The sequence below is a fragment of the Camelina sativa genome, chromosome 15 (assembly GCF_030686135.1).
Source record: "Camelina sativa cultivar CO46 ecotype springtype chromosome 15, ASM3068613v1".
Lineage (NCBI taxonomy): Eukaryota > Viridiplantae > Streptophyta > Magnoliopsida > Brassicales > Brassicaceae > Camelina > Camelina sativa.
The window spans coordinates 10,547,712-10,573,386 of record NC_141894.1 but is presented as its reverse complement, the minus strand read 5'-3'; the positions used below and the strand labels follow the sequence as shown (position 1 = coordinate 10,573,386).

The window sequence follows — 25,675 nt, the reverse complement described above, 5'->3', positions numbered from 1 at the left end:
TCAACTAAAGTGTCCTCCCAAGGTTTTATTATATGATTTCTCTAACTTCAAATTCATTAAGCAATAGATGTATCTCTATTCTGTAGGGAAGACATTAATGTGTTAACCACACTGGAGGAATTTGCCAGAATATTATAGTGGATATTGAGAGGACAGTCTCTCCCCAGACATAGCGGTACCCACCGTGAACTGGGTTAACAAAGGTATTAGTTCCCCAAATAAACAAACGAAGCCAAAACAAGGGCCCAAAATAGCGGTAAAACAAAAAACTGTCCAACATATAGGCCTAAAATACTTGTCATAAACATTCAGAACTCACAATAAAAGCAACCAAGAGAAGGTGAAAATAACATTGTGGGAAAACATTATGGGTGGAAAAAAACAACCACTGAAAATAATTAACCATAACGCAATGGGAAAAACAAAAAAAACATTATAATTTATTAAAAACAAAAACACCTACAATTAATAGAAAATGGAAAAGGGGAAAAAACCAAAATTGCAAATCTATCATACTCCTAATATTAATATAACCTACGCAACGCGTGGGATTTTACCTAGTTAGCAAGAAAATTGGGTCATAAAAAGAAAAATATTCTAAAAGATTAAGTACAGACTTTTCGGGTTCTTTGTTTTTAAGAATTGTTATTCACATTAGCATATTACAATTTTGGAAGACTATTGTTACATGCTATAATCGTCACTTATTGTGGCTGCTTTCATGTCGTAAACAATATAATGGATTCGATTTTTATTTTATTTATTACTGGTTTGAACTTAGTTGTGGCTGTTTTATGTTTTTCTTGCCTCTGATTGTTTCTTAAATCTATTTTCTTGAAAAAAAATCATGTGTTATATATAGTTTCTTTCTAAACTTCCATTAATATACTCAGAGGTTTGTGTAGAATACCGAAGAGAAAATGACTTTGTTGAAAAGGAAATAGAAATATGATTAGTAACACATGCATCTAAACACTGAAAAGGATCTTTAGCCTTTAACCACCATCGTTTTCCATGTATATATATGATTTACAGCTGAATCCATTGCATAATCCATATGATTTTTGGCAAAAGCCTGAAGAAATAGATAGAAGAAAAGCAATGTTTGTGTAGACTAATTTGGCCGGTAAAATCAGAAAACTGATGAATAAAGTACAAGAAAGTATTGCTAAAAGATGCAGTTACAGTTATTGAATGAGAAAAAGAGATAAGTTATATGAAATTATGGAGACAAAGGTTGAAGTGACTAAACTTAAAGTACGAAGAGATCCATCAACAACATTTACAATGTAGACATCAAAGAGTAATCTCTTTCAGTTTGTGAATTGTGAGTGGAAAACAAATCAAGAACTAAGGGTGAAATCCCTTAACTTAAGGTAAAACTAAAAATATATTCAAAAACTAAAATTTTGAAATTAAAAGCTTATATATTATATAATGATGTAAATAATAATAACCCAAAAAGAAAAATTACCATTGAAATTATTTAAAATTATTCCAAACAAAATATAACAAAATATATTAAAATATTAAATTAAGAATAAAACAATATATATATATATATATATATATAATTTAAATAAAAAACAACATGCAGCCTAGCACAGGTATCAACCTAGTACACCTAAAACTTCTAACCTTTCTTTTAGCTTTCCGATTTTTCTTGGTTAATAATATTGTACGCTTAAAAATTCAACCTTCTTTTTCATGTTTGCAATAATATGTCTTACTAATACTTGCTCACACAAACCTCTGTGCTGCGTAGAAAATCTTCATTACGTATCCATATGGATTTTAGTTTTAGAAAAGGTAAACTTGGGAAAACATACGATTAAAAAGCGACTCTTTAAATTAGAGCTTTAGTAAAGTTTGAGTTAGAGATAGTCATTACTCGAAAGAGGTCGATAGTGTTAGTTCAGATTATTACTTGGAATCAAAATGTAGTTGATGGATAAAACTTCAGACAAGTAAAAAGACATGGATTTTTCTTCCATGGCTTTTGATAGAATAATGCAGCGGATGTTATTGCTACTAAACTGGTGATCAGCTTGCAGAATGATACAAAATGTCCAACATTGTTTTAAACCCAATGAAGTTGTTTTCTTGAAGACATGATCTTTGGTCACCAAGATGAACCCCTTTTATTATCTCTTAAAGTAATAGCCTCAAATATGAAGTGCATTATAAGTTCCTTTAAAGAACAAGCATTGGGATATGTTAAAATCTTACCGTACCCCATTGGGAAGATCATCAACGAAAGTGAGCAACATTTTAAGCTTGGATCATCCTTGAGAGACTGAACCAGCTAATTGCAATCTCCAGTGTTATGGCATCTCACACCTTACTCTACTTCCTCTCCTCTGTTTCATCCTCCTTCTCACCAACACCGCCGCCACAGAACAAGACAAGCCACCATCGCCACCACCGAAACCCTCCCCATCCCAATATCTACAAATGTCTGTCTATGCAACTCCTATTAGAGAGATAAATTGACAACACATGCATGAATATGGAGTTTGGCAGAGTCAAAAGAAAAAGGATGTATAAATTATTATAATTTCTGATCAGCAAAAACTGTGTAACCAAAATTGAAACAAAACGATGATAACTGATCGGTCTTGTTCACAAGACATTGCAGAAGAAGAAAAAAGGAATGAAAGAAAATAAGCAATTATTTGATTAATCAATAGTGAGTCTTCTTCTTCTTGCTTGTTGGTTGATCCTCTTCTTCATCTTTTTCTTCTTCTTCATCTTCATCATCATCATCATCTTCTTCTTCTGCAATTTGGTTGATCTGAACTAAACTTGGAAAAAGAGAAGGAGTAGTGACAAGTGGGCAGCATTCCAAAAACTCGCTGAAGTTGAGAGCTCCTGGTATGTAAGGCACAGCTTCTCCAAGATGAAATTTCTTAAGGTAGCCATTATCTCCAATGACGTAGGCAGAGTCCTCGTGACGGGTCAACTCAGACTCGTCATAATCAATAACCACGGCGAGTTTCTTCTCCTCGTCAATGAAGAAACTGCCACCCGCAGGGCAAACATAAAAAAGAAAACCATAGTGTGGTTCCATATCAATTTTTAAGAAAGGGATCCACGACACAGAAGCAGCATTGGGAATCATAGAAGTTGTGACCCAAATCTCCACCACTGTACCATTTTGGCCCTGAAATAAGAAGGCGAGTTTCTGGTCTCCAACAAGAGAAGAGAGAGCTCCAGTATCCACGTCAGAATAGTAGTCAAGCGGCAGAGGAAACGTCTGTCCAAAGCTCTCTGTTGTACAGAAGGGGGCAGGGGTGTAAATTCTGCGTCTCCTCCTCCTCCTACACTTGGCTTCAATATTGCTTGGGTGGCAAGAAAGTAAGTGTTACCCTTCAAAGACGCACCGCGCTGAAAATAATCTATGTGCCAATCGGGAGTGGTGATAACCCTCCATGAATTAGAGCTCAAATCATAGATTTCGTACCCAAAGGAACCACCCCTTTCAAAATCATACGATGACCTCAAGATTTTGTGTTTACGGTTATTGTCGCATCCAATAGCATACCTGTCTAATCTGTGGTAAGGAGTACTGCTGTTTCTGGGTTGGATCCACCTGGTTTGACCCAAGTAAGGGTTCCAAACCACGAGCTTACTGTGGTCCCTTGTGGCGCATAACACCAACCCGTCGCATTGAAACACATTAGATACCTCAAGAGCTTCTTCTACTTCTTGATCACGTAGAACCCCATTACAATCCAACTCCTTTATACATGGATCCGCGAATTCTTCGCCTTCGATATCGAACCTCACTGAACAAAGCTTGTACTTCTTCATCATGAACCCTAGAAACTGATGCTTCTGTTCTGCTTTACATAGAATCTTCTCTTTGGATAGAGCGTTCCATCGTTTGCATGTGGATCTCACCGCTCCTAGAGAAGTTATCGGAACCATCGAGAGTATATTCTCTACCAATTCCTTTGGAAGATCAGCGATCGTCGTCATTGTTTCGAATTGAAAACACGTCGGCTTCTCTAACTGGTTTTGCTCTGCCCACTCTCCTCTTTTTATATATTTTTTCCTTTTGAACAATAAAAAAAAATCTATATATATAAAGTTAATTTTGCTCACCTAATCAATTTTCTTTTATTTTTTTTGCATAAAAAATATTATTTTTAATATTCATTAATTGCATATTTATTAATTATAATTAATAACAGTTAAAAATAAATAAAAACCGAATTAACTAAAATTAATTAAATTTTAGAATAGTATAAACAATAATATATTTTTTAGTAAATAACAAAATTAATAACTATCTAAAAAATGAATTAAGTAAATTCAATAAAAATTTTAAAATTGTAAAAATAATACTATAAATTTGTTTTAGTAATAATATTGTTATTAAAATTTTAACCAAAAAATGATTATATTCCAAAATTTAGAATGGATTAAGGGATTTTAGAATGTAAGTAAGATTTTTAATGCATGGTGGAATAAAAAAAAAACAAGTTATGTAATTGTATTTATAAAAATCTAAACATGAAAATAAAATTGAAGTGAAACATTAGTTTCTAAGAAACATATGCCATAAAGATTTATTATTAAATTTTACTTATAAGAAAGAAAATATTAATTACTTAACTTAACAACTTAAAAGTTTTGATCTAAATCAAAGGGGCATACTTTTTTTTGGGAAAACTATGAAAAAGAATTTTGAAGAAATAATCTATCTAAAAAACAAAATCAATGGTCAGGAAATATAGAAAAAATAATATGCAAGTCGTTACAAAAAGTGGCATGTGATCTGTGTAGCATATCTCATAAGGTGGAGATACAATTTTATAACATGATATAAAATATATATAACAAATATAACATATATATATATATATATCTATATATACATTTTTAGAGACATTTATGAAATAAATTCTGAAATTCATACCTATTTACAACCATGCCATGACATTAAATATTAAATATTAATTTGGTAATTAATTTAAATAGTATCAAGATTCCGATTTTTGGAAACAAGATTTCCCCTTAACCAAATTTCCAAAAAAATATGCCTAATAAATAATCGATTAATTGCTAAAAAATCAGCCTAGATATTCGTTCTTAAACCATTGATTTCGGATTATTTTCCCCTATAATATATGTTAACAATCAAATTAAAGAAACAAATTTAAATACCAAAAGATATCATATCCCTACCATATTCCTTAAAAACAGATTACAGTGATTTACTCCCTAATTAGTTACTAAATCAGATTTATCTTTTTTTTGCCTGGAAAGGTTTGTTTCCTCGATATAATATTCACCCTATAAATACTATACACCTAAACCCCGATTATATATATCAGCAATCATAATTACATAACCTTTAAAACTTTTAAACACTTTTTCGTTTTTGATTTTTAGATTTGTCTCTAAATATTAGAAATCTTTATAAGAAAATATATAATGATGGAGAAACAATGGAGTGGTTATTATATTTTTTTTTGGTTAAGGAGCACTATCAAATTTTTGTAATATCATATAAAAGTGTAAGAAGAAGAAACAAAATTCTAAACAAAATTCTAAATTAATTAGAAAAAATAATTAATTGAGAATTTGAAAACTAAATAAATTAAAAATTATTATTTAAAATACAATAATTTATAATTTAGCACCACGGTGTACCACGGGTGAAATCCTAGTATCTATATATAATCAAATGCTTTTAACCCAAAACATTGGAATTGTTCAAAAAAAAACCCAAAATATTGGCAAAAACAACATATTTAAAGTACCCTATATCTTTTTTAGAAGACGAAGATGGGGTTACATCACAATATTAACATCTGCAAATAACATATGAGATTTTAGAAATATATGTAGCTTGGATTAATGAATAGATATTCATTGTGGGATTTAAATGTTTCATCATTTAAGCATTTTTTACTTAGTATGAAATTATATTATGACAGATGATGCATTTGGACAACCTCATTGTACCGACATAGCAGTCAAACTGTTCATGAAACTTTGTCTATTCACATTTAATGTTGGATATCATATGTTTAAATGGTCTCTATAATTAGGTCAACGATCGACATTGACGTTAGAATTTTTAAAATTATGTTTTCATGGGATATGAATATGGAATGAACTCTTTTAAAGATAAAATGTCAAAAGATTGTGGACAATATTATTGCGACACCAAACAATATATGTTATATATAGATTAGCAAAATAAGTACGGCATTTATATAGATTTATCTTTTAATCTTTAAATTATATTCATATTTGTTGGTGTTGGGTTTTGACGATCAGAAGCCCATCAAATAAGCCCATTAAGGCGCGCATACGGACCAGGAAGGTGGGCCCAATAAGGGCCCGTAGGGGGGAAAGCCGAGATTCGGGGACGAGATTGAAGGGAGACGTTCAGGAAGGGCTTCGAGGAATGTTCAGTTTAAATAGAGGATAGATGTAAAGAAGAAAACACATGTAATCGAGCTCAGAGCAAATCAATAGAAAAAAGTCAATACAAAAGTCCAGTTCGTTGTTCTTCATAGTCCTAAGTCGATTTGTACCGAAAGTCTGCCCAGATCTTATTTTACAAACCTGTTCTTCTAATTGTTGTTTCTAGCCCCAACAATTTGGCGCCGCCTATGGGGACTTAGGTCTTTCTATTCTCAAAAATCGACTACTTTGAACTCCAGCGAGATGGATCCATCCACCGCTAACACAATCATCTCAGAGACTGCTCCACCAGCGACAGTCCACGGATCCACCCCCATCAGTGCACCTTCCCAAGGTGCACCCGTGTCAGCCCAGTCCGAAAACGAGGTCACAGATCTAGTCGGACCCGGGACAGGCTCGTCACTTGATGACAGTCAAGCACCGAACCAGAATATTTTGGGAGGTTCGGGTCTCACACATCACAGACCCGCCCAAACCCAGAATCTCGGTAGTACAAACCCGGGGGTTACCGTCGGGGTTGTTCCCACGGCCCCCGCGATCTTGACAGGAAACAGGAATCAGTCCCGGGTATGGACTCGTTCAGAGAATAATGGAACGAACCAACCCGGACAGCACCAGGCGCCGCTAGTCTCCTTCGGGGCCCCAGCAGCAACGATCTGTCCGAGATCCGCGGAATGCTCGCCGTTCTGATCGATAAAACCCAAAGTCAAGATGCGACCAAATCGGGTCCTCATGAACAGAATCGAGCGGCATGAACAAGAGCTCGCTTCTCGCGCGAATCTCGGACCCTATCGCGGTACCGCAAACTCTTCAGGAACAGCTTTAACTGATCCCGCGGAAAGAGCATTTCCCCGGACTCGTCTCGACTTTGAGGCGGTCCACGTTACCCCGCCCGGGATCAGAACGTTACCCGTTTTCGCACCGTCAGAGAGCAACGGAGCTCCGAGCTCGTCGGTCCTAAATGGTAACGCGAGCTCGCGACACGACAAGCATCCCCCATCCTGGGATGTCGGGTCAGCAGGGCAGGTCCTCCGCACCTCGGGGGCTCTGGAGGGTTCTTCGGTGAGACTGGATCCAGTCCCGACAGGAGAGCTCATAAATGGAGCGTCACGGGGAACAACGGTCGAAGATCTCGATCTTCCCGGACCTCCGCGTAGCGGCGCATTCAGCGCGCAATTCCTAACCGAGTACATGAATAAGGCAAGCGCCGAGATGGCCCAAATCCGCTCTAAAGTGCACCTGGCAACGAGCGCAGCCCCATACATCGATCGCGTGATCACCGAAACAAGGCGTACCTCGTTCACAGACCGAATCGCGAAGGTTCGCCTTCGTGACGTGGGCAAGCTCCGCCTCCCCGAATACACGGGCACAACGGAGCCGGGAGCGCACCTCCGAGCTTTCAGATTAGCCATAACTAAAGCTTACCTCGCCGACGATGAGTGTGAAGCCGGCTACTGCCGTTACTTCGCCGAGAACCTGGTGGGACCGGCGTTGGAATGGTTCGCCTCTTTGGAGTCTCACTCCATTGACAGCTTCGATCAGCTCGCCTCGGCATTTTTGAAGCAGTATTCACTCTTCTTCCAAGCTAAGGTGACCGAATCAGACCTTTGGCTTCTCGTCCAAGAAAAGGACGAACCGCTCCGCGATTACATCAATCGCTTCAAGTCAACCAAAGCCAGGATAACCAACTTCAACGACGAGGTTGCCCTGGCGGCTCTTCGGCACGGCTTATGGTACACATCGAAATTCCGTGAGGAGCTCACCGTTCGACAGCCTCCATCGCACTCTAGAGGTCGATTAATTTTGCCCGAGCAAAGAGGAACGGGCCGCTTTGGCCAAAATCCATAAGTCAGCAAAAGCACCGTACAACCCTTCCAAAAAGACTCTCCGGAAGGAGCCATTTGAATCTGGTTTGCATGCTTTCGCGGTTGACTCCGCACCCAAAGCCAAAAACCCAAACTTCGATCCCGAAAAATTCTGCAAATATCACAAAATACGCGGACACTCGACTGAAGAGTGCAGAACCGTGGGACGTCTCCTCGCGCGAAAACACGAAGCGGGAGAGCTCGGCGAAATCGACCTCGAAAAAGAGGGAGAAAAGGCGAGAGAAGCCAACGCCACTACCAAAGAAGCCGCAGCAAAGCGCGAAAGGACCGACGAGGCCGAGGGATCTTCCCCCCCCTCCAGCCCCAAAGAAACGTATTGATCTGGTTTTCAAAGGACTCTCCCTTTGCCGTACCTCCCCCGGCTCGGTATTTACCCCACCTCCGGCTCCCCGGAGGCTCGCGAGTCTCTGCCCGCTCATCTCCCGATGTTTCAAAGAGTCAAAACCGATTCATAGAGTCGACTTCATCACGGGAGGATCTTTCTTATGTCGCAATTCAGTTAATTCAATCAAAGCCTACCAACGTAGGGTCGATAGTCACCATCGCGAACGGAAACCCCGCTCAGACCCGGACTACGAGATTACGTTCTGGGAAAGCGAAACCGCGGACCTGGATAAACCCCACGACGACGCTCTAATCGTAAGATTAGATGTCGGGGGATGCGAGCTCTCCAGAATAATGATCGACACCGGGAGCTCCACGGATGGGTTATCCTGACTCCGAGCTAAAAGGGGCCAAAACTCCGCTCACCGGGTTCGCCGGTGTCACGACCTTAGCTGGGCACCATTTCCCTCATAGTGGAAGCCCGAGGGGTACGACGTCTCGTCGACTTCGTGGTTGTCGATCGTCCCGCCCCTTTCAACGCCATCCTCGGCAGACCTTGGTTGTATGGGATGAGGGCGGTCCCGTCAACGTATCACCAATGTGTGAAGTTCCCGTCGCGGGGCCGAATTGCCACTATCTACGGTAGCCAACGAACCTCACGACAATATTACAGAATCGGCTACAATCTGATCAAAAAATCCGCTCAATCGCAATTAATGATTGCTGACGAGTTGGAGTCAAGACAGCTCGTTAAGTGTACAGATCCCGCCTCGCGCGGACCCGTAATGACCAAGGTTGATCAGGTCCCAATCATGGAAGGGCACCCAGAACGATGCGTTGGAATCGGGGCCGACCTCAAAACTGGTACGAGGAACGACTTGATCCAATTTTTGGGTCGATATCACAACGCCTTCGCCTGGTCCTCATCGGACATGGAAGGAATCAACATTAGCGTTACATCTCACCAGCTCAACGTCGACCCCACCTACAAACCCATAAAACAGAAGCGTCGTAAGCTCGCCCCGAAAGGGCGAAAGCAGTGAACGACGAGGTGGATCGACTGTTGAAAATAGGGTCTATCCGCGAGGTCCAGTACGCCGAATGGCTAGCCAACCCCGTAGTGGTCAAAAAGAAAAACGGGAAATGGCGGATCTGCATCGACTTCAAAGACCTCAACAAAGCCTGTCCGAAGGACAATTACCCACTTCCTCATATCGATCGACTGGTCGAGGCTACCGCCGGACACGAGATTCTCTCCTTTATGGACGCCTTCTCGGGGTATAATCAGATTTTGATGGACCCCGCCGACCAAGAAAAGACCGCGTTTATCACGGACCGAGACACCTATTGCTACAAAGTAATGCATTTCGGTCTCAAAAACGCCGGAGCAACATACCAGAGGCTAGTCAACAAGATGTTCGCTGAACACCTTGGAAAAACCATGGAAGTATACATCGACGATATGCTCGTCAAATCAATGCGCGAGCAGGATCACATTCCTCAGCTCGAAGAATGTTTCAAAATACTGATCCAGTATGGAATGAAGCTCAACCCGACCAAGTGCACGTTCGGTGTCGCGTCGGGAGAATTCCTTGGGTATCTAGTCACGGAACGCGGGATCGAAGCGAATCCAAAACAAATTGCGACCTTCCTCGAAATGCCGTCGCCAAAGACAACTCGGGAGGTCCAGAGATTAACGGGGCGGATAGCCGCCCTGAACCGATTCATCGCGCGGTCTACAGACCGTTGCCTCCCATTCTACCAGTTGCTTAAAGGCAATCGGAAATTCGAATGGGACGACAAGTGTGAAGAGGCATTCCAGGAGCTAAAAAAGTACCTCACCGAACCCCCCTTCTTGTCAAAGCACGCGGACGGGGAGCACCTCTTCCTCTATATCGCTGTATCCGACTCCGCGGTGAGCGGGGTATTGGTACAAGAACACGAGGGGTAACAGAAACCCGTCTATTACGTCAGCAAGACCCTTGTTGATGCTGAAACGCGGTACCCCGCTATGGAAAAGCTAGCACTAGCAGTCGTGATGTCAGCTCGCAAACTGCGCCCTTATTTCCAGTCGCATACGATCGTAGTAATGACGTCCCAACCCATTCGGACCATCCTTCACAGTCCTAGCCAGTCCGGTAGGTTAGCCAAATGGGCCATAGAACTCAGTGAGTACGACATCGAGTACCAACCACGCACCTGCGCTAAGGCACAGGTCCTCGCCGATTTCGTCATTGAGGTTGCCGCGACCAATGAGAACTCTGAAAATGTCTCCGAGAGATGGTCGCTGTACGCGGACGAAGCATCGTCAAGGCAGGGGTGCGGAATCGGAATCCGACTCGTATCCCCGACCAACGAAATAATGGAACAGTCCTTCCGACTCGGGTTTGTAGCCTCGAACAACGAGGCTGAATACGAGGCCCTAATAGCCGGACTCCGGCTGGCATTGGGCGTGGGAGTCATAGAGCTTGCTGCATTCAGCGACTCACAGCTCGTTATCGGTCAGTTCCATGGGAACTGTGACACGAATTGTGAACGGATGGGCGCTTATCTCCAAGTCGTTCGATCAATGGCCGAGCAGTTCTCGACATTCGAACTCACCAAAATTCCCCGGGGTGAGAACTCAGCCGCCGATGCCCTCGCCGCGCTGGCTTCCACCTCCGACCCCTCGGTCAAACGAATCATACCCGTCGAAGGAATAGATCAACCGAGTATCTCTATCCCTGTTAAGGCTCAAAGCATCAACCAGGTCGAGGCCAGAACCGGTCTCGACTCGGGATAACCCGAGCAAGCACCTGATCGGGACGACGAGCTCCTGGACGATCCTATCTTCGAAGACGAGCAAGAGATGGAACCCGAAACGGATTGGTGAGTCCCAATTCGTGATTATATCACAAGCGGAACTGCACCAAAAGACCGATGGCAAGCGCGAAAGCTCAAAGCTCAGAGCGCGAGGTTCTATATCAGCGGCGAAGAGTTATACAAGCGGTGTATCTCTGGACCATACCTCAGGTGCGTACACGGGAACGAAACCCTTAGCATCATGAAGGACGCCCACGAAGGCCCTGTGGGAACCATTCCGAAGGACGATCACTGGCCCTCAGAATCAAACGGCAAGGATACTTCTGGCCAACTATGCTCGCGGACTGCGACGAGCATGCCAAAAAATGCGATCCTTGCCAACGACACGCGCCTCTGAACAACCAGCCCGCTGAGCTGATGAGCTCGGTCTCCGCTCCCTACCCCTTCATGCGGTGGTCGATGGACGCTATTGGGCCCCTCGAACAATCGGGAAAACGACGCGTTACTAACCTACTGGTGGTGACCGATTATTTCACTAAATGGATTGAGGCCGAGTCCTATCAATCCATCAAGGGGGAGCACGTGAAGGATTTTCATTGGAAAAATGTGGTATGCCGACACGGAATCCCCTACGAGATAGTAACCAATAACAGAACGAACTTGGTGTCCTCTGCGGTTCAAAAGTTTTGCGACGACTGGGGTATACGACTAACCCCGTCTACCCCCCGGTACCCCCAGGGAAACGGGCAGGCCGAAGCAGCCAACAAATTGATCTTGCATAGCCTCAAGCACCGTCTAACCGCCGCAAAATCCGCCTGGGACGCTCAGCTCCCTGGAGTACTCTGGGCTACCCGAACTACGCCGCGTGGCAGCACGGGCGAAACCGCGTTCTCCTTGGCCTACGGAATCGAGGCCGTAGTACCGGTAGAAGTTACAGTAGGCAGTATTCGCCGAGCTGTTGCCCCCGAGAACGAGGAGGAAAATAGCAAGGCACTACGCGACAACCTCGCCGTCATCGACGAGAAGAGAGAACACGCTTACGTGCGAGCTCAAAATTACCAGAATGCCATCGCCCGCTTCTATAACTCAAAGGTCTGACCTCGGCGTTTCGCCGTCGGAGACCGAGTGCTTCGTCGAATATTCGATCACAGAAAAGAGAAGAATGCCGGTAAAATGAGGTCGTTCCGCATCATTGAGGTCGTTCGCAATGGCGTATATCGCATCATTGAGGTCGTTCGCAATGGCGTATATCGCCTCGAAGACGAGAGCAACGGTAAAGCCGAGCTCCGGCCTTGGAACGTCATGAATCTCAAGAAATACTTCTAATAAGTATCAATAATAATTGAACTACGATCTGGCTTGATCCCTTTACGGGGTACGTAGGCAGCTCAATATCCAGAGCGCAGCCACCTTCCCAACTCGATCCACTCCGCAAAACCATTCCAATAGAACGCGAAATTTTCACCGCGACCTGGTTCGTAGCTAACGAATACATCATGTCAACTCCCAATAACTCTCGCCAACGGCACAGCTAGGCGAAAATGCCTACAAATAAACGTACCTACAACACCAAACAGCACATGCAAATTTCGCACGGTCTTGCAACTGTTTCAAGCTCTTTTTCTAACACCTCATCAAAAACAAAAACAATAACAAGGTCAACACAGCTCTAGCTAACAGCCCGCACTTCACGACCTCACGTGAAAACAAATAAGATTTCACTACCCAATTTGGAAAACCTCAAAGGACTCCACCCCTAAATAGCAAACTTATAGTGAATTCTTCGGAGTTCACGAAATAAGTGTCCTAGAAACACTCCCCACCGTCCGTAAGACAGCCTAGAAGAGGTCCGTATACCCCGAGTACGTACTAGAACTTACGCGTTTCTAGTAAACCCGAAACAATTAACCAAAACAATATGAAAAGAACAAGGGTTTAAAGGCCTCCCCAGGCAATCGGTTCCAAAAAAAAAAGAAACAAAGTCTTGGGTTAAAACCCCCCCCGGGCAAGTCATAACAAAATATTTAAAAGCCCTTTCGGGCAAGTGACGCAAAGTTCTAAACAAGAAATAAAATAAAGACGTCACAACTCAAACGTCTTCCTCCCCCGTCCAAGCCTCTGGATCCTTCGCGGCACTCGCGTTGCTCCCGTGATCGTCCAGACCACGCGGGACCCCGGTTCCGGCGTCGACCTCCATGGGCGCGACCGAGTCCTCCGAGATCTGGGGAAGGTCCAACTTGCTCACCGAAAAGTCTGAAACCGCTAAGGAGTTGGACCTAACCGCAAGGACCGCCCGCTGCGTCTCGAGAACTTGTACCTCCTCCACAATCGATGTCCTCCCCTAGTCGATCTGCTTGATCAAAAGAAGGTTGGACTAGATCTCTGCGAGATCGCTCTCGACCGCGGTCTGTTCTTTCTTCCTCTCCCACTTGCTCTTCACGAAATCCAGCACCGCCCGGTAGTCTTGGGACATCCGCTCCTTGGCTTCACGAACAGCTCGACGAGTCGCCTCCGCATGCTGCTGGTTGATACCCTCAGCCTTCTCCTTCAGCCATCGGTTCTCCTTTTTCAAGAGATCCCGGTCCCTTGCCGCCATCGCGTGAGCATCCTGGGCGGAAGCGAGGTCAGCTTCAACGGAAAGGAGCTTGTCCTGAATGCTTCTCAAGGACGTTAACTCGTCCTCTAGGCTCGCAACCTTGCCATTTGCAGCTCCCTCTCTCTCTCTTGTGCAGCCATGAGAGCCATCGTCAGCTCGTGAACCACCCTCGTTGTGTTCTCGAGCTCAGCAGCCTGCGGGGTGTCCTTAAGCCTCCGCTCATAAAGCGCGATCAGCTTGTTGTCAGCGGCAATGGACTGCAAACACACCAAAAGAAAACAGAAATAAACATACTGCATCCAGCATGAAAAGAAACGAATGAAGGTAAGAGCAAAGTAGGAACGATACCTTCGCATGGGCCGCCATCGCTTCGATGTAGGCCTCCCTCTCGGCAAGGTCCTTCACCAGCGGGACCTGGCAGTTAGCCGTCTTCAGGTGACGGAAAAGGGTCGCCATCCCCAGGTGGTCCTCTACCGCCGGGGAGTCCCGGGAGTGAGCAAACCTCCAGTGAAACGGGCGGCTCGTTGATGACCCGTTCCCAGAGAGAGCCGGCTCCCCAGCTGGAGCTTCCGGGTTACCACCCGCGGGATAGCCTCCGCGGCTTTCACGGCTCCTCGCCTCAGGGACTCGGGGATTGTCCGTGCGAGCTCTTTTCGGCATCAGAGACGGCTCGCCATGAGTCGACTGCGAGCTGACGAGCATAACCTCCTTAGCCGGACCAGAGGGACCGGTTGGGATCGTAGGGGCTTGGTTCACCTCCTCACTAACTATCCGAGACGGTGCGGGCTGAACGGCTCGAAAAGCATTGGCTAGCGCGGCATCAACATTGCCGGCTCGAACCCTTCGGTGTTGCTGCGATTGTTCCCTGAGTTCGCGGAGTGACGGCTTCCTAACCATAGTGCGTGGTTGGGTTAAGGTCGAAGAAGAGCTTAAATCTGGTCACGTACAGCACAAAAATGGATAGGGGGTGAGCGATCCCCTTCATGCATGGTTTTTACGCATTAAAGACTAAATTGGAAAAAAAAGAAAAAAAAAAACGAAGAATTATTACCTCTACGAGCGGGGGAGTTGTCTGCTCGTTCGCTCCTCGCTTGGTTAGCGGGAGGCGGCACGACCGGGGCTGGAACGTCTCGAACTATCGGAGCGTTGAGGGCTGCTATGACACGAGCTCCACCTGACCTCACCTGCTTGCAGCCTTTCAATTAATTCTCGGGTCGCCGGTATCCTTTGGCGGCAACGAATGATAATTATGAACTAAGGGGTCACTCTGACCGACGCATACGACCCATTGGGTGGGGAGACGAGCAAAGTTATAATCTCCCACCGCTGCCGGAGTAACCCGGAAGTAGAAGTATTTTTCCCTCCATCGGTCGTCCTTCCCCGGAAGTGCCTGAATTATTTCCGGGCCGCGGCGGCGACAGGTGTAGAAGGTCCCGGGAAACCCGGAGTTATGCTTGATGAGGTACAACCGGAGGATGTCATCCACCCCGAGTTCGAGCCCAAGTTCGCGACCTCGAACATATACTCCCATGACGTGTCGAACGAAGTTCAGACACATCTGGGGAAACACCATTCGAAGGCGTTGGAGGATCCGAAAGATAATCCTTGGGATAGGGAACACGAGCCCACACTTTTCGAAATACACGGTGTATGCGCAGCAGAAACCCGGTGGAACGGTCTTCGGGGAGAACGGTTCATCGGAACGGAGTATCATCTCCACGTTCGGGGGTACTCCGTGCTTCTGACGAAGGTCGGCGAGGTGCTTGGCCGATGTAATCGGCGGGATGTGGTTTCCCCAGAGTTCAAGCGGAGCCATGATGATATGAGTTTTTTTTTTTTTTTTAAACTACGGAATCAACTAGTCTAAAGCAAACAAGGTTGAACTAAACGCGAGATAGTAAAGCTAGTAAACCCGGAAATCAGAATTTAGAAATAACAGAGCGGAGGAGGGAAGATTAGGAAAATTACCTTGAAGTAGTGGATGAGTGCGCGGTTATGACGAGACGTGTGACTTGTGACTTATAGGTCATAATTGACGTCGGTTTTTGTAATCCCACGAATCTCTCTCTCCTTTAATCTAGACCGTTCAAACCTTTCGTCTCCACCGTTGGATCTGAGGAGAGAGGGGTAATCATCACGAAGATCTCGGAAGCCGAGATTCATTGAGCCTTCTCCGAGGAGGATCGCGAAACCAAAACGACACGAAAGATTCTCTGGATATTCGCCTTTCAAGCCTCCCCAAAATTAGGTTAAAAGGCTGGAGGGCAATTGTTGGTGTTGGGTTTCGACGATCATAAGCCCATCAAATAAGCCCATTAAGGCGCGCATACGGACCAGGAAGGTGGGCCCAATAAGGGCCCGTAGGGGGGAAAGCCGAGCTGTAGGGCGAAGTCAATCCGGAGAAGAAGTTGGGATCGTAAAGCCGAGATTCAGGGACGAGATTGAAGGGAGACGTTCAGGAAGGGCTTCGAGGAATGTCAGTTTAAATAGAGGATAGATGTAAAGAAGAAAACACATGTAATCGAGCTCAGAGCAAATCTAGAAAAAAAGTCAATACAAAAGTCCAGTTCATTGTTCTTCATAGTCCTAAGTCGATTTGTACCGAAAGTCTGCCCAAATCTTATTTTACAAACCTGTTCTTCTAATTGTTGTTTCTAGCCCCAACAATATTCAATGATTCTTTTTTTTTTTGTCAAAAGGTCATTTTATTCATTTAACCAATGTTTGGATGATACATAGTAGCAATGATTCTTACTGATAAAAATTTTAACTAAAATCCCACGTAAAATCGCAAATAGATATAACAAAAAAATATTATCTTAAAAAATATATATGTTGTATATCATTGAGTAAAGTAAGTTATATATTTATACTCAAAAGTTGGAATTATTATATTTGAGCTCAATAATTTCTGTTGATAAGAAATATTTTAAATTAAAATTCTACGTGTGCGCGGGTGCAAATTCTAGTATATATATATATATTCCTTTTCTATCGTAATTCAGTAATTCTGATTATTTTTTTGATAAAATAAATTTATAAAGAGGTCATTTAATAAGTTTTGACTTTTTTTTTTACTCTAATTTCCTATATACCCTTTTACATTGTAAAACAAAGCATACTCCAAACGATTTTTGTGGAGCAAGTGAAACGAACGGCACACATAACAGGTTTGGGCTTTGTCGCAGTTCCCGACGGTCTTGGATCTTTCCTTTGGAGTCAGTTTTCACAAATATGAATTTTCTCTTTTGGCGGTTTACAAATTAGGCCTTTGTTTATTTCGCTTTAAATAGAAGTATGAGCCAGTTTTCGATTTGGTTTTGTTATGTTTTATAATGGGTAAACAAAATAATTTCGGGTCTAATATTTTTTAGTCGGGTTAAACCAAAATTATGATACAGTAATCACGAATTATTAATTTTAAAATGTAAAATGTTGACTTTTTAAAGCTTAATTTATTTTAATTAATTAGATATAATTCAATTAATCTAGGTGGAATTGAAAAAAATAATGTTGTCTAGACAAAAATAGGTAAAGCGTAAAAGTACAGAGGTACAGGCAGCCCAATAGTGTTTGAAGGGCAGTTTCAATAATGTTTTGTATTCTATATTTAAGGCACCAATGTTTAGAGCCGCAGCACGATGATTTGCATTGATGATCACCAAAAAAAAAAGAGTTAAAACCGAAATAAATGCCAATAAAACAAAAGAAAAGAAATTAGGGATTTGAATAATAAGTTGGGAAAATAAAAAGGAGGCTCCTTTAGTTGGGAACTATAGTTTGGTTTCTTCTACTTTCAACAGTCGTCGTCAAAGCGTCAGAGAGAAGAGAAAAAGGGTCTCTCTCCTCTCTCACTGGGTTTTATAACTGAAATAAGAAATATGCAATCTGGCGGCGATTTCAGCAACGGCTTCCACGGCGACCATCACCGTGAGCTTGGATGGGAAGAGAAGCAACTCGGTGTTGGTGGTGGTCTCAGCTCTTCTTTTGGCCGAGCCAAGAGACGTAGTATTCGCCGCGGACCTCGTGACCTTAGTGACGGCGGAGCCAATGTGCTTAGGGTTTCTGACCAGCTTGCCGAGCACAAGACTCTGGAGACTTCGGAATCTTCTCCTTCTCCTTGTACTGACTTCGACGTTGCCTATTTCCATTCCTATGCTCACGTTGGGATTCACGAAGAGATGATCAAGGTTCTCTCTTTCGCTTCCCCTTTTGTGCTTTAACCCTTATTCTTTGTATGAGAGCTTCAATTGAAAATCTTGGGTTGAATATTTCTCTTTGGTTTGGGGGAGTATTGGATTGTCTAGTCATATTTTCGAACTCGCTACAATTGTTGTTTTGAAAAAATCATTACTGGGTTTGGTAATTTGCTTCTTCTGGTACAAAATTGGGGTTTCCAGCTCGAAATTTCTCTGTTGCTCAATAAGAAAACGTCAATGTCTGCAGAATTTGGCTGAAAATTTGTTCAGATATATCCGTTTTAGGATGTTTTTTCTGCTGTTTCCTGGGATTTCTCACTTGTTTACGGAATGTTATTGGTTGATGTAGGATCGGGCAAGGACAGATGCTTATAGGGACGCCATAATGCATCATCAGAGCTTCATTCAAGGCAAGGTAATAATAGTCTCTCATTGCCGTAATTTCTGAGGTTAAGCTACAAAACATTGACAGCGAAGAAGATTCAGATTGGGACCATTGTTCACTCTTTGCTTAGCCTGTTGTTTATGACGTGGTGGTAGTTTAATATTTTGTTTGAAAACCTATTGCTACATTGATTGTTTGTAACAGGTTGTGGTGGATGTTGGCTGTGGAACAGGCATCCTTTCAATCTTCTGTGCTCAAGCAGGTGCAAAACGGGTATGAGTTAGTTATGTGTTAGACGCAATTTTAATATTTGATTTTGATTTCAAATAATTAATATTTTTGGTTTACAAAAGATATGAAACCTTGTGAAGAATGTAGCCTGTGTACGATGGATATTAAGATTGTTTCTCTGTGTCTGTTGTCTATATATTCCATAGACCGCGGGGGTTAACCAACACTGTAATTGTTTTCTTACAAAACTTTATTATGCTTGCAGGTATATGCTGTTGATGCTAGTGATATAGCTGTCCAGGTATTATTCCAGTTGTCTTTTTTGTTAATCTAGTAATTTGAAGATTAGGATTGCTCTTGATCTTCTCGCCCTTAGCTTCTATTTTCTGCATGTTCGTGACCCGATGAGACTGGCCATTTTCTTAATCATATAATCTAAATGGCTTGGGGGATTTTTATAATTTCACCAACACATGTTTCCATATGTTAAAATTGAAACTTGGAATAGAGAAGGAGTTTCAGTATTGTGTTGCATGTTCATTACGGTGAAGTATGTTAGAGTATGATGACTGTTTGTCTTATTGTCTAAAGTGAGGCCCTACGCGTAAAATGTTCTCAGCAAAGTTGACCCAGGCTTCGTTTATATCATTTAGTTTTAATCTAAAATCTAAGTCTCTTCGTTGCCTAATGGTTTGATCACCCTTCAATTAGTTCAAGGAAGAAATTTTCCTGCAAATGTTTCTAATATATTTGGTCCTGTAAAGCTGTCCAACTAAGAGAGAATTAACGAATCTGGTGCTTAAGCTCTGTATGTGGTTTTCGTTTGATTTTGTTTCCTATCAGACATTCAGAATTAGGGTGGTTTTGTGAATTTAAGTCTGGGCAAGGGATCCTACTTATCCTTTATTTTTTCCTAATTCACCACCAGGCAAAGGAAGTTGTGAAAGCCAACGGTTTATCCGACAAGGTCATTGTTTTGCATGGGCGAGTGGAGGTATTATATATGCCAAATTGGTCCTTATATTATATCCTATATAGTTGAAGTTAATATTTATATCATTTGCAAAAAGATAAATTGGTGTAGTTATGCAGAAAGGTGCTATATATATAACATGAATGTAATGGAGAGCTCGGATAGTCTTTCATTCTGTACAGCTATTGAGATAGATCGGTTGTGTGAAACATCGTATGCAAGTCATCATCTTCTGTAGTAATTTTTCTTTTCTTGTAATGTTCTTCAGGATGTTCAAATCGACGAGGAGGTTGATGTTATAATTTCAGAGTGGATGGGTTACATGCTCTTGTATGAGGTTATTGCCTTATCTTGTATACATATAATTTTATGTTGATGTTTAAATTATTATATTTTCTTAATCCTCCCCGTCTCTCATTTCCGTGTTGTTTTTGATGTGATGTAGAGTATGCTGGGAAGTGTTATTACAGCTAGAGATCGCTGGTTGAAGCCTGGAGGTTTAATTCTCCCATCACATGCAACAGTATGATTATGATCCCTTCAAATATAATATCACAGTATGCTTTAATGACTTTGGGAGGAAGGCAAAATTTGACATGTTTCTGTTTACCTTCTGTTGACAGTTATTCATGGCACCTGTTTCACACTCTGACAGATATAGCCACAGCATTGATTTTTGGCGCAATGTTTATGGAATCGATAGTAAGTATTATATCGACTTGATATTTGGGACAATGATTATATCAAATATGATTGGTATACTGGTAGAACTGAAACTGAGATATGATTTCTGCAATTTTATGTGGATGTGATGTTTCTAATAAGCTGTTAAAAGTTTCAAGATATTAGCTTTCCATATCCCATATAATGATAGGTGGGGAGTTTGGTCATTTCTTAGAGAAATCAGAGTAACAAAAATAGTTTAATGAGCTTTTACTGCTTTGATAGTCCTCCTGATCCTTGACTTCAGGGAGTAAACGTGGCGTTACTTAGTCATAAGGGTCTGTTGAAATGTCTGTTTCTCAGTTACCTTCACGTTGGGGATCTTTTACTCAAGAATCCAATATTTATTCAAGTTTTTATAAAGTGAAAAAGAATCTCCTGGCAATAAGTTTCAGTAATGATATTTGATGTTGTTTGCAGTGTCTGCGATGATGCAATTAGCTAAACAGTGTGCGTTTGAAGAACCCAGCGTGGAGTCCATATCAGGCGAGAATGTTCTAACATGGCCAGGAGTGGTATTACCTCGTTCTCTGAGTACTTATTACCTTTAATCTCTTTGAAGTCTCAGCTATGTTAAATGTGCATACTGATTCATCCTTTTTTTTTTCTAAGTAAATATTTATGTAAGAGCATTTGAAGTGCAGGTTAAACGTATAGACTGTCAAACAATACAAATCCAAGAGCTAGACTCCGTTACTGCAAAATATAGATTCCAGTCAATAATGAGAGGTATATCACTCTCTTTATCAACTATTCGTGTATTGTGTGCATCTTAGAGAGAAGTTAGCCTTGTTTCCTTTCTGTGTTGAGGCTTTTCCTTATCTTGTTGTAGCCCCTATGCATGGTTTTGCATTTTGGTTTGATGTTGAATTCAACGCACCGGCCTCTTCGCCTGCCAAGAATACTAGTGAAAGTAGTGCTGCTAGTGGTTCTTCATCGATAAGTCCTTCTGGAGAAGGAAATCAGAAGAAGAGGACTAATCGGAGTGATGCACTCTTGTTGTCCACCTCTCCCGAAGCTCCTCCAACGCATTGGCAGCAAGTAAGACCATATACATCCCGATTTCTTCAACTTTCTATCAGATTTACTTTTCAATGAATCATCTAATTAATTGATAAAGATCAGAGGGAGTTGGTATTGTTGAGAAGATCACTGATAATTATGAATTAAACCTCGATTTCTGGCTCTATTTATGTTTCTGAGAAAGTAGCTTACACTTGCTGACATATTGTTGTTGAACCACTTTTTTGGACAGACAATTGTATATTTCTATGACCCCATAGACGTAGAGCAAGACCAAGTCATTGAAGGTTCCGTGACACTTTCTCAAAGCAAAGAGAACCGGAGATTCATGAACATCCACCTCGAATATTCGTTAGTAGCCAACGCACTCTTTCACCCTTTTCAACTTAATTAATTTCCACCAGTGCTTATTTGCGGTTTTTGCAGCTCGGCTGGCCGTTCCTTTGTAAAAGAGTCGGTAATGCGTTAAGGAGGCGATTCCCTGACAATCTCTCCTTACCTTAGATGTCCTGTAAGCTGTAGTCTCTTCTGCTAAAGCATTGATTAGTCCAGAAATTGCAGAACCAACACTTGAAGACATTGACAAACACAAGCTATTTTTAGTCTGTGAAACACCAGTTCTTGTATTATTAGTCTGCGAAACACCAGTTCTTGTAAGAGTATTTAGGTTTTAGATATGATGGAAACAATTTTAGGACATTGTTTGGGGCCATTTTTGGCCTGTTACTAGATATGAGCGCTCAGCAGACGACACTTATCTTTAAATACTTAAATTTGTCATGCACATTCATATTTTATTGGAAATTTGTATAACCTAATACATTAAGATCAATTTATTTAATTTAGTGTTTAAAATATGTTTCGCTATTTGATTATATATGAAGTTTAAAATATATCTTCGCAACTAGTGTTATTATTAGCTATGATATTTATAATTATATCTTTAAATTACTAAATGTTCGTGTAAAGAGTGTTTATGTTGTTATACTAAGTATACTACAGTTTTATGTTATTAGAAAAATTATTTAATATTTGATTTTTATGATTTAAAGGTGTTTAATATGATTTTTAATGAAAAAGTTTGAGAAATTATGAGTACCTTAATTATAACCAAGTTGGAAATATATTTAATTTAGAAAAGTCACCACAGTATATGGATTTATGAAGGATATTAAAAAGCTTTTAAAAAGGCTACTAATAATTATTTAGGGCTCTTCATAAACTTTTAGGCAGCTAGATTTTGTAGTATATTTAGAATTTGACTAATCATTTGGGACATTCTCTCTCTCAAATAACAATGTAAAGTAAAACGGTTATTTAATTTCGAAAATTTCGAAAATTCTAAGGGTTTGTTCTTGTAATTGATACACATTTTCCTATTTGATAAAACAAATTATACACGTTTTCATGCATTATTTATAAGATATAACACAGGAGCTGAAGTGCTGAACCAGTTTCTTATGTTATGTATATCACTATACTGTATACTGTATATGGTATGTACATAACCGGATCGGATGATTATATTCTAGAAACTCTCTTCCCATTCATGGTGTATGGGATTACTACGCGTAATTGAATTATACATATCGTTGGATTATAAAAATGTGAGCAACTTTTAGGTGTAATAATTGTTCAATTATTGATAAGTGGTGCATGTCTTATGTAATACCCAACTCTATTTTGTTTTTCATTAGAATGCATGTCCATTTTTTATTAAAAATTATTATCCGTTCGACCGTGTGATGCATAAGATATGTATATTCTCTCTTTTATGCCAAATTATTTGTAGTTGGTGTTGTCGTACTTGTATTACATGCTACAACAATAGCCATCAAAAAATATTTATATACTTCTATATTCTTCATATCTTTAAAACTTTTGGGCACGCCCACAAATGTATGAATCACATAGCACCATTTCTTTTCGTAAATTATTTTTCTTCCACGATCTATATACATTATTATTGAATTAGATTGTATATTATTAGATTACATTGTGCGTCAAATAGATACGAGTTTAATTATATCAGTTTATATGCCAAGTCGGGTTTTTTTTTTTGGCGGAATCAAAGTTAAGACATACGATATTTCAATGTAACCACGATGGCTAAAGGTACTTCTTTATTCAATATACTTTCATATATCAAGTGAATCGAATCCAAGTATGAGCAAGATATTGTTTTGGTATAGTTGCAGAAGATTGGATGATGATACAAATATGCCAAAAATGATGAGCTAAGAAACCATATAATCAATAGTTGCAACCAACATTTGCTTTCAACCTACTCCTGCACTAGGTCCAATCTAAATATGTTTTAATTGGCGTTAATTCTAAGAAAATCAAAGATAAGATTTTCAATTAAATCATGTTTTTGGCTCATACGACGAACTTTGTCCTTGATTATGAAATATGTAGTCAGTGCCGGCTTAACTAGGTGGACGGGCAGTACGACCGCCCCGGATACATAAATTAAAGGGGCATATACGTATAAGAAAAGGGGCACAAAAAAAAATTTGTAAGTTAAAAGAGGCAAAAAAACTTTGTAAGTTAAAAGGGCACAAAAAAAAATTTGTAAGCTAGAAAGGGGTACAAAAAAAAAATTACATGAACCAAAGAAAACAAAAAAATAATTAGTAAATTTTTCTATAGGTTAAGAGGCTTTTTTTTTTTTTAGTTTGCCCAGGGACATGTAATATGTTTAAGCCGGCACTGTATGTAGTGGCTTTCATCATATACGAGTAGCCATTCTTGAAATACAACTGTAGTTCTTATATTCACTATATATAATTTTGATGTTACAAATGGAGATCGAATTCACCTTTCGTCTATATTTTCACGAAGCCATTATCGATCATCATCTTTGTGTTTTCTATGGCAAGGAATAAGACTTTTTGGCAATTTGATATACATAGGGTTTGGGGTTTATATATGCGTAAACATTTTCTGTTTCGATATAGGTTTCTTTGTTCCTACGTAGATGTGTTTAATTTTAAAATATCCGTTGGTAAAATAATGCGGGTGTTTGTCATATCTATGGGCAATATTGATTATTGATATACAATTCCAAAGACACAATTTTGTAGCTATATTACAAAAAAAAAAAAAAAAAAAATTGTATGATATTTCTTTTTAAACAATAACGTACGAGAAATTTATGTCTAGTTATCTGCACCGTTGATTGATTTTCCTAAGATCACAAGCATGTTAGAACATTGCCACTTACAAGATCATCGACACGAGTTTCTTGTAGATAAACGAATATGATGTTTTTCACCGAAAGGTCTACACAAGTGCTTCCCCCATGACTTACAACATATTCACTTCAAAAGGCAACACCGCAAAAAAATGTTAGACAATTTCATAAGACCACTTCTTTTTTTGTTCTTTTGTAAGTATAAGATCCTAAGATTTAAAACTTATCATCTGAATTAATAATTAACCTAAGTTAAACTAATCTAGTATAGATTTATTATGTTTATTGAAATTGCATTTTGTATTCATATTTGTTTGGATTACTTATGATACTTACTATTTGAGACGCATTTTATGAATCCGTCGAACAAGTTAATCGGAATGAATGTCTTTTTTTCTAATGAATCGGACATATTAATTTTGGTGAAACTTAAAAAATAGTACAGTAGAACCTCTATAAATTAATAAGGTCGGGACCATGAAATTTTATTAATTTAAAGAGGTTTTAATTTATCGATAAATTAATAATTATTAATTTATCGATAAATTAATAAAATATTAATTTATGAAGAGATTTTTAATTTTCATAATTTTAAAAATTATGTATTACAAAATAAGATACTTTTGTTATCATTCATATTTTAAAAGAATTTTTTTAATTTATAATCTTGTCTATTGTAATTACTAAGTTTAGAGTTTAGGTAAAAATGATAGATGTTAGAAATTTAGAGTTTAGAATAAATTTCTACTAGTATCATTCATAATAATGATGAAGTCGAATAAGATATTGCGGTAATTTTAGTACCAATTACATATAAAGAAGCAATTATCGCATTTAGAACTCTTCGTAATTTTTGGTTACGATTTGAGAAGACGAAAATGAAAGATATTAGA

At 40.4% G+C, this 25,675-nt stretch overlaps 3 protein-coding genes and 1 pseudogene across 3 annotated transcripts; 2 read left to right on the top strand and 2 right to left on the bottom strand.

Annotated features, from left to right (window-relative positions):
- Positions 1-2,525: 2,525 nt before the first annotated feature.
- On the bottom strand, positions 2,526-4,029 carry LOC104748352 (putative F-box protein At3g20030 pseudogene; annotated as a pseudogene).
- A 6,636-nt stretch (positions 4,030-10,665) lies between these two features.
- On the top strand, positions 10,666-11,436 carry LOC147926471 (uncharacterized). Its single transcript, XM_087487075.1, has one exon. The coding sequence runs from the start codon at positions 10,666-10,668 to the stop codon at positions 11,434-11,436; it is 771 nt and encodes a 256-aa protein (XP_087343201.1).
- A 2,702-nt stretch (positions 11,437-14,138) lies between these two features.
- On the bottom strand, positions 14,139-15,868 carry LOC147926470 (uncharacterized). Its single transcript, XM_087487074.1, has 4 exons — positions 15,335-15,868; positions 15,104-15,236; positions 14,401-14,987; positions 14,139-14,309 (listed from the first exon to the last, which is right to left on the bottom strand). Exons 1-4 carry the CDS (start codon positions 15,866-15,868, stop codon positions 14,139-14,141), a joined length of 1,425 nt encoding a protein of 474 aa, XP_087343200.1.
- Positions 15,869-17,690: 1,822 nt separating this feature from the next.
- On the top strand, positions 17,691-22,441 carry LOC104746406 (putative protein arginine N-methyltransferase 6). The gene is made up of 13 exons (XM_010467875.3): positions 17,691-18,242; positions 18,601-18,666; positions 18,841-18,909; positions 19,133-19,168; positions 19,796-19,861; positions 20,109-20,177; positions 20,286-20,363; positions 20,464-20,542; positions 20,984-21,078; positions 21,208-21,292; positions 21,396-21,604; positions 21,819-21,937; positions 22,013-22,441. The coding sequence occupies exons 1-13, from the start codon at positions 17,934-17,936 to the stop codon at positions 22,053-22,055; spliced, it is 1,323 nt and encodes a 440-aa protein (XP_010466177.1). The 5' UTR covers positions 17,691-17,933; the 3' UTR covers positions 22,056-22,441.
- Positions 22,442-25,675: the final 3,234 nt, after the last annotated feature.

Excerpts from the sequence above, each read along its gene's own strand:
- LOC147926470 (XM_087487074.1), bottom strand. The coding sequence starts at position 15,868 with ATGGCTCCGCTTGAACTCTGGGGAAACCACATCCCGCCGATTACATCG. Across the intron at positions 15,237-15,334 it reads GTCTCCCCACCCAATGGGTC|GTGAGGTCAGGTGGAGCTCG; the intron begins GTATGCGTCGGT and ends GGCTGCAAGCAG. Across the intron at positions 14,988-15,103 it reads CAACTCCCCCGCTCGTAGAG|ATTTAAGCTCTTCTTCGACC; the intron begins GTAATAATTCTT and ends GTACGTGACCAG.
- LOC104746406 (XM_010467875.3), top strand. The coding sequence starts at position 17,934 with ATGCAATCTGGCGGCGATTTCAGCAACGGCTTCCACGGCGACCATCAC. Across the intron at positions 20,543-20,983 it reads CAATGTTTATGGAATCGATA|TGTCTGCGATGATGCAATTA; the intron begins GTAAGTATTATA and ends TGTTGTTTGCAG. Across the intron at positions 21,293-21,395 it reads ATTCCAGTCAATAATGAGAG|CCCCTATGCATGGTTTTGCA; the intron begins GTATATCACTCT and ends ATCTTGTTGTAG.
- LOC147926471 (XM_087487075.1), top strand. The coding sequence starts at position 10,666 with ATGGAAAAGCTAGCACTAGCAGTCGTGATGTCAGCTCGCAAACTGCGC.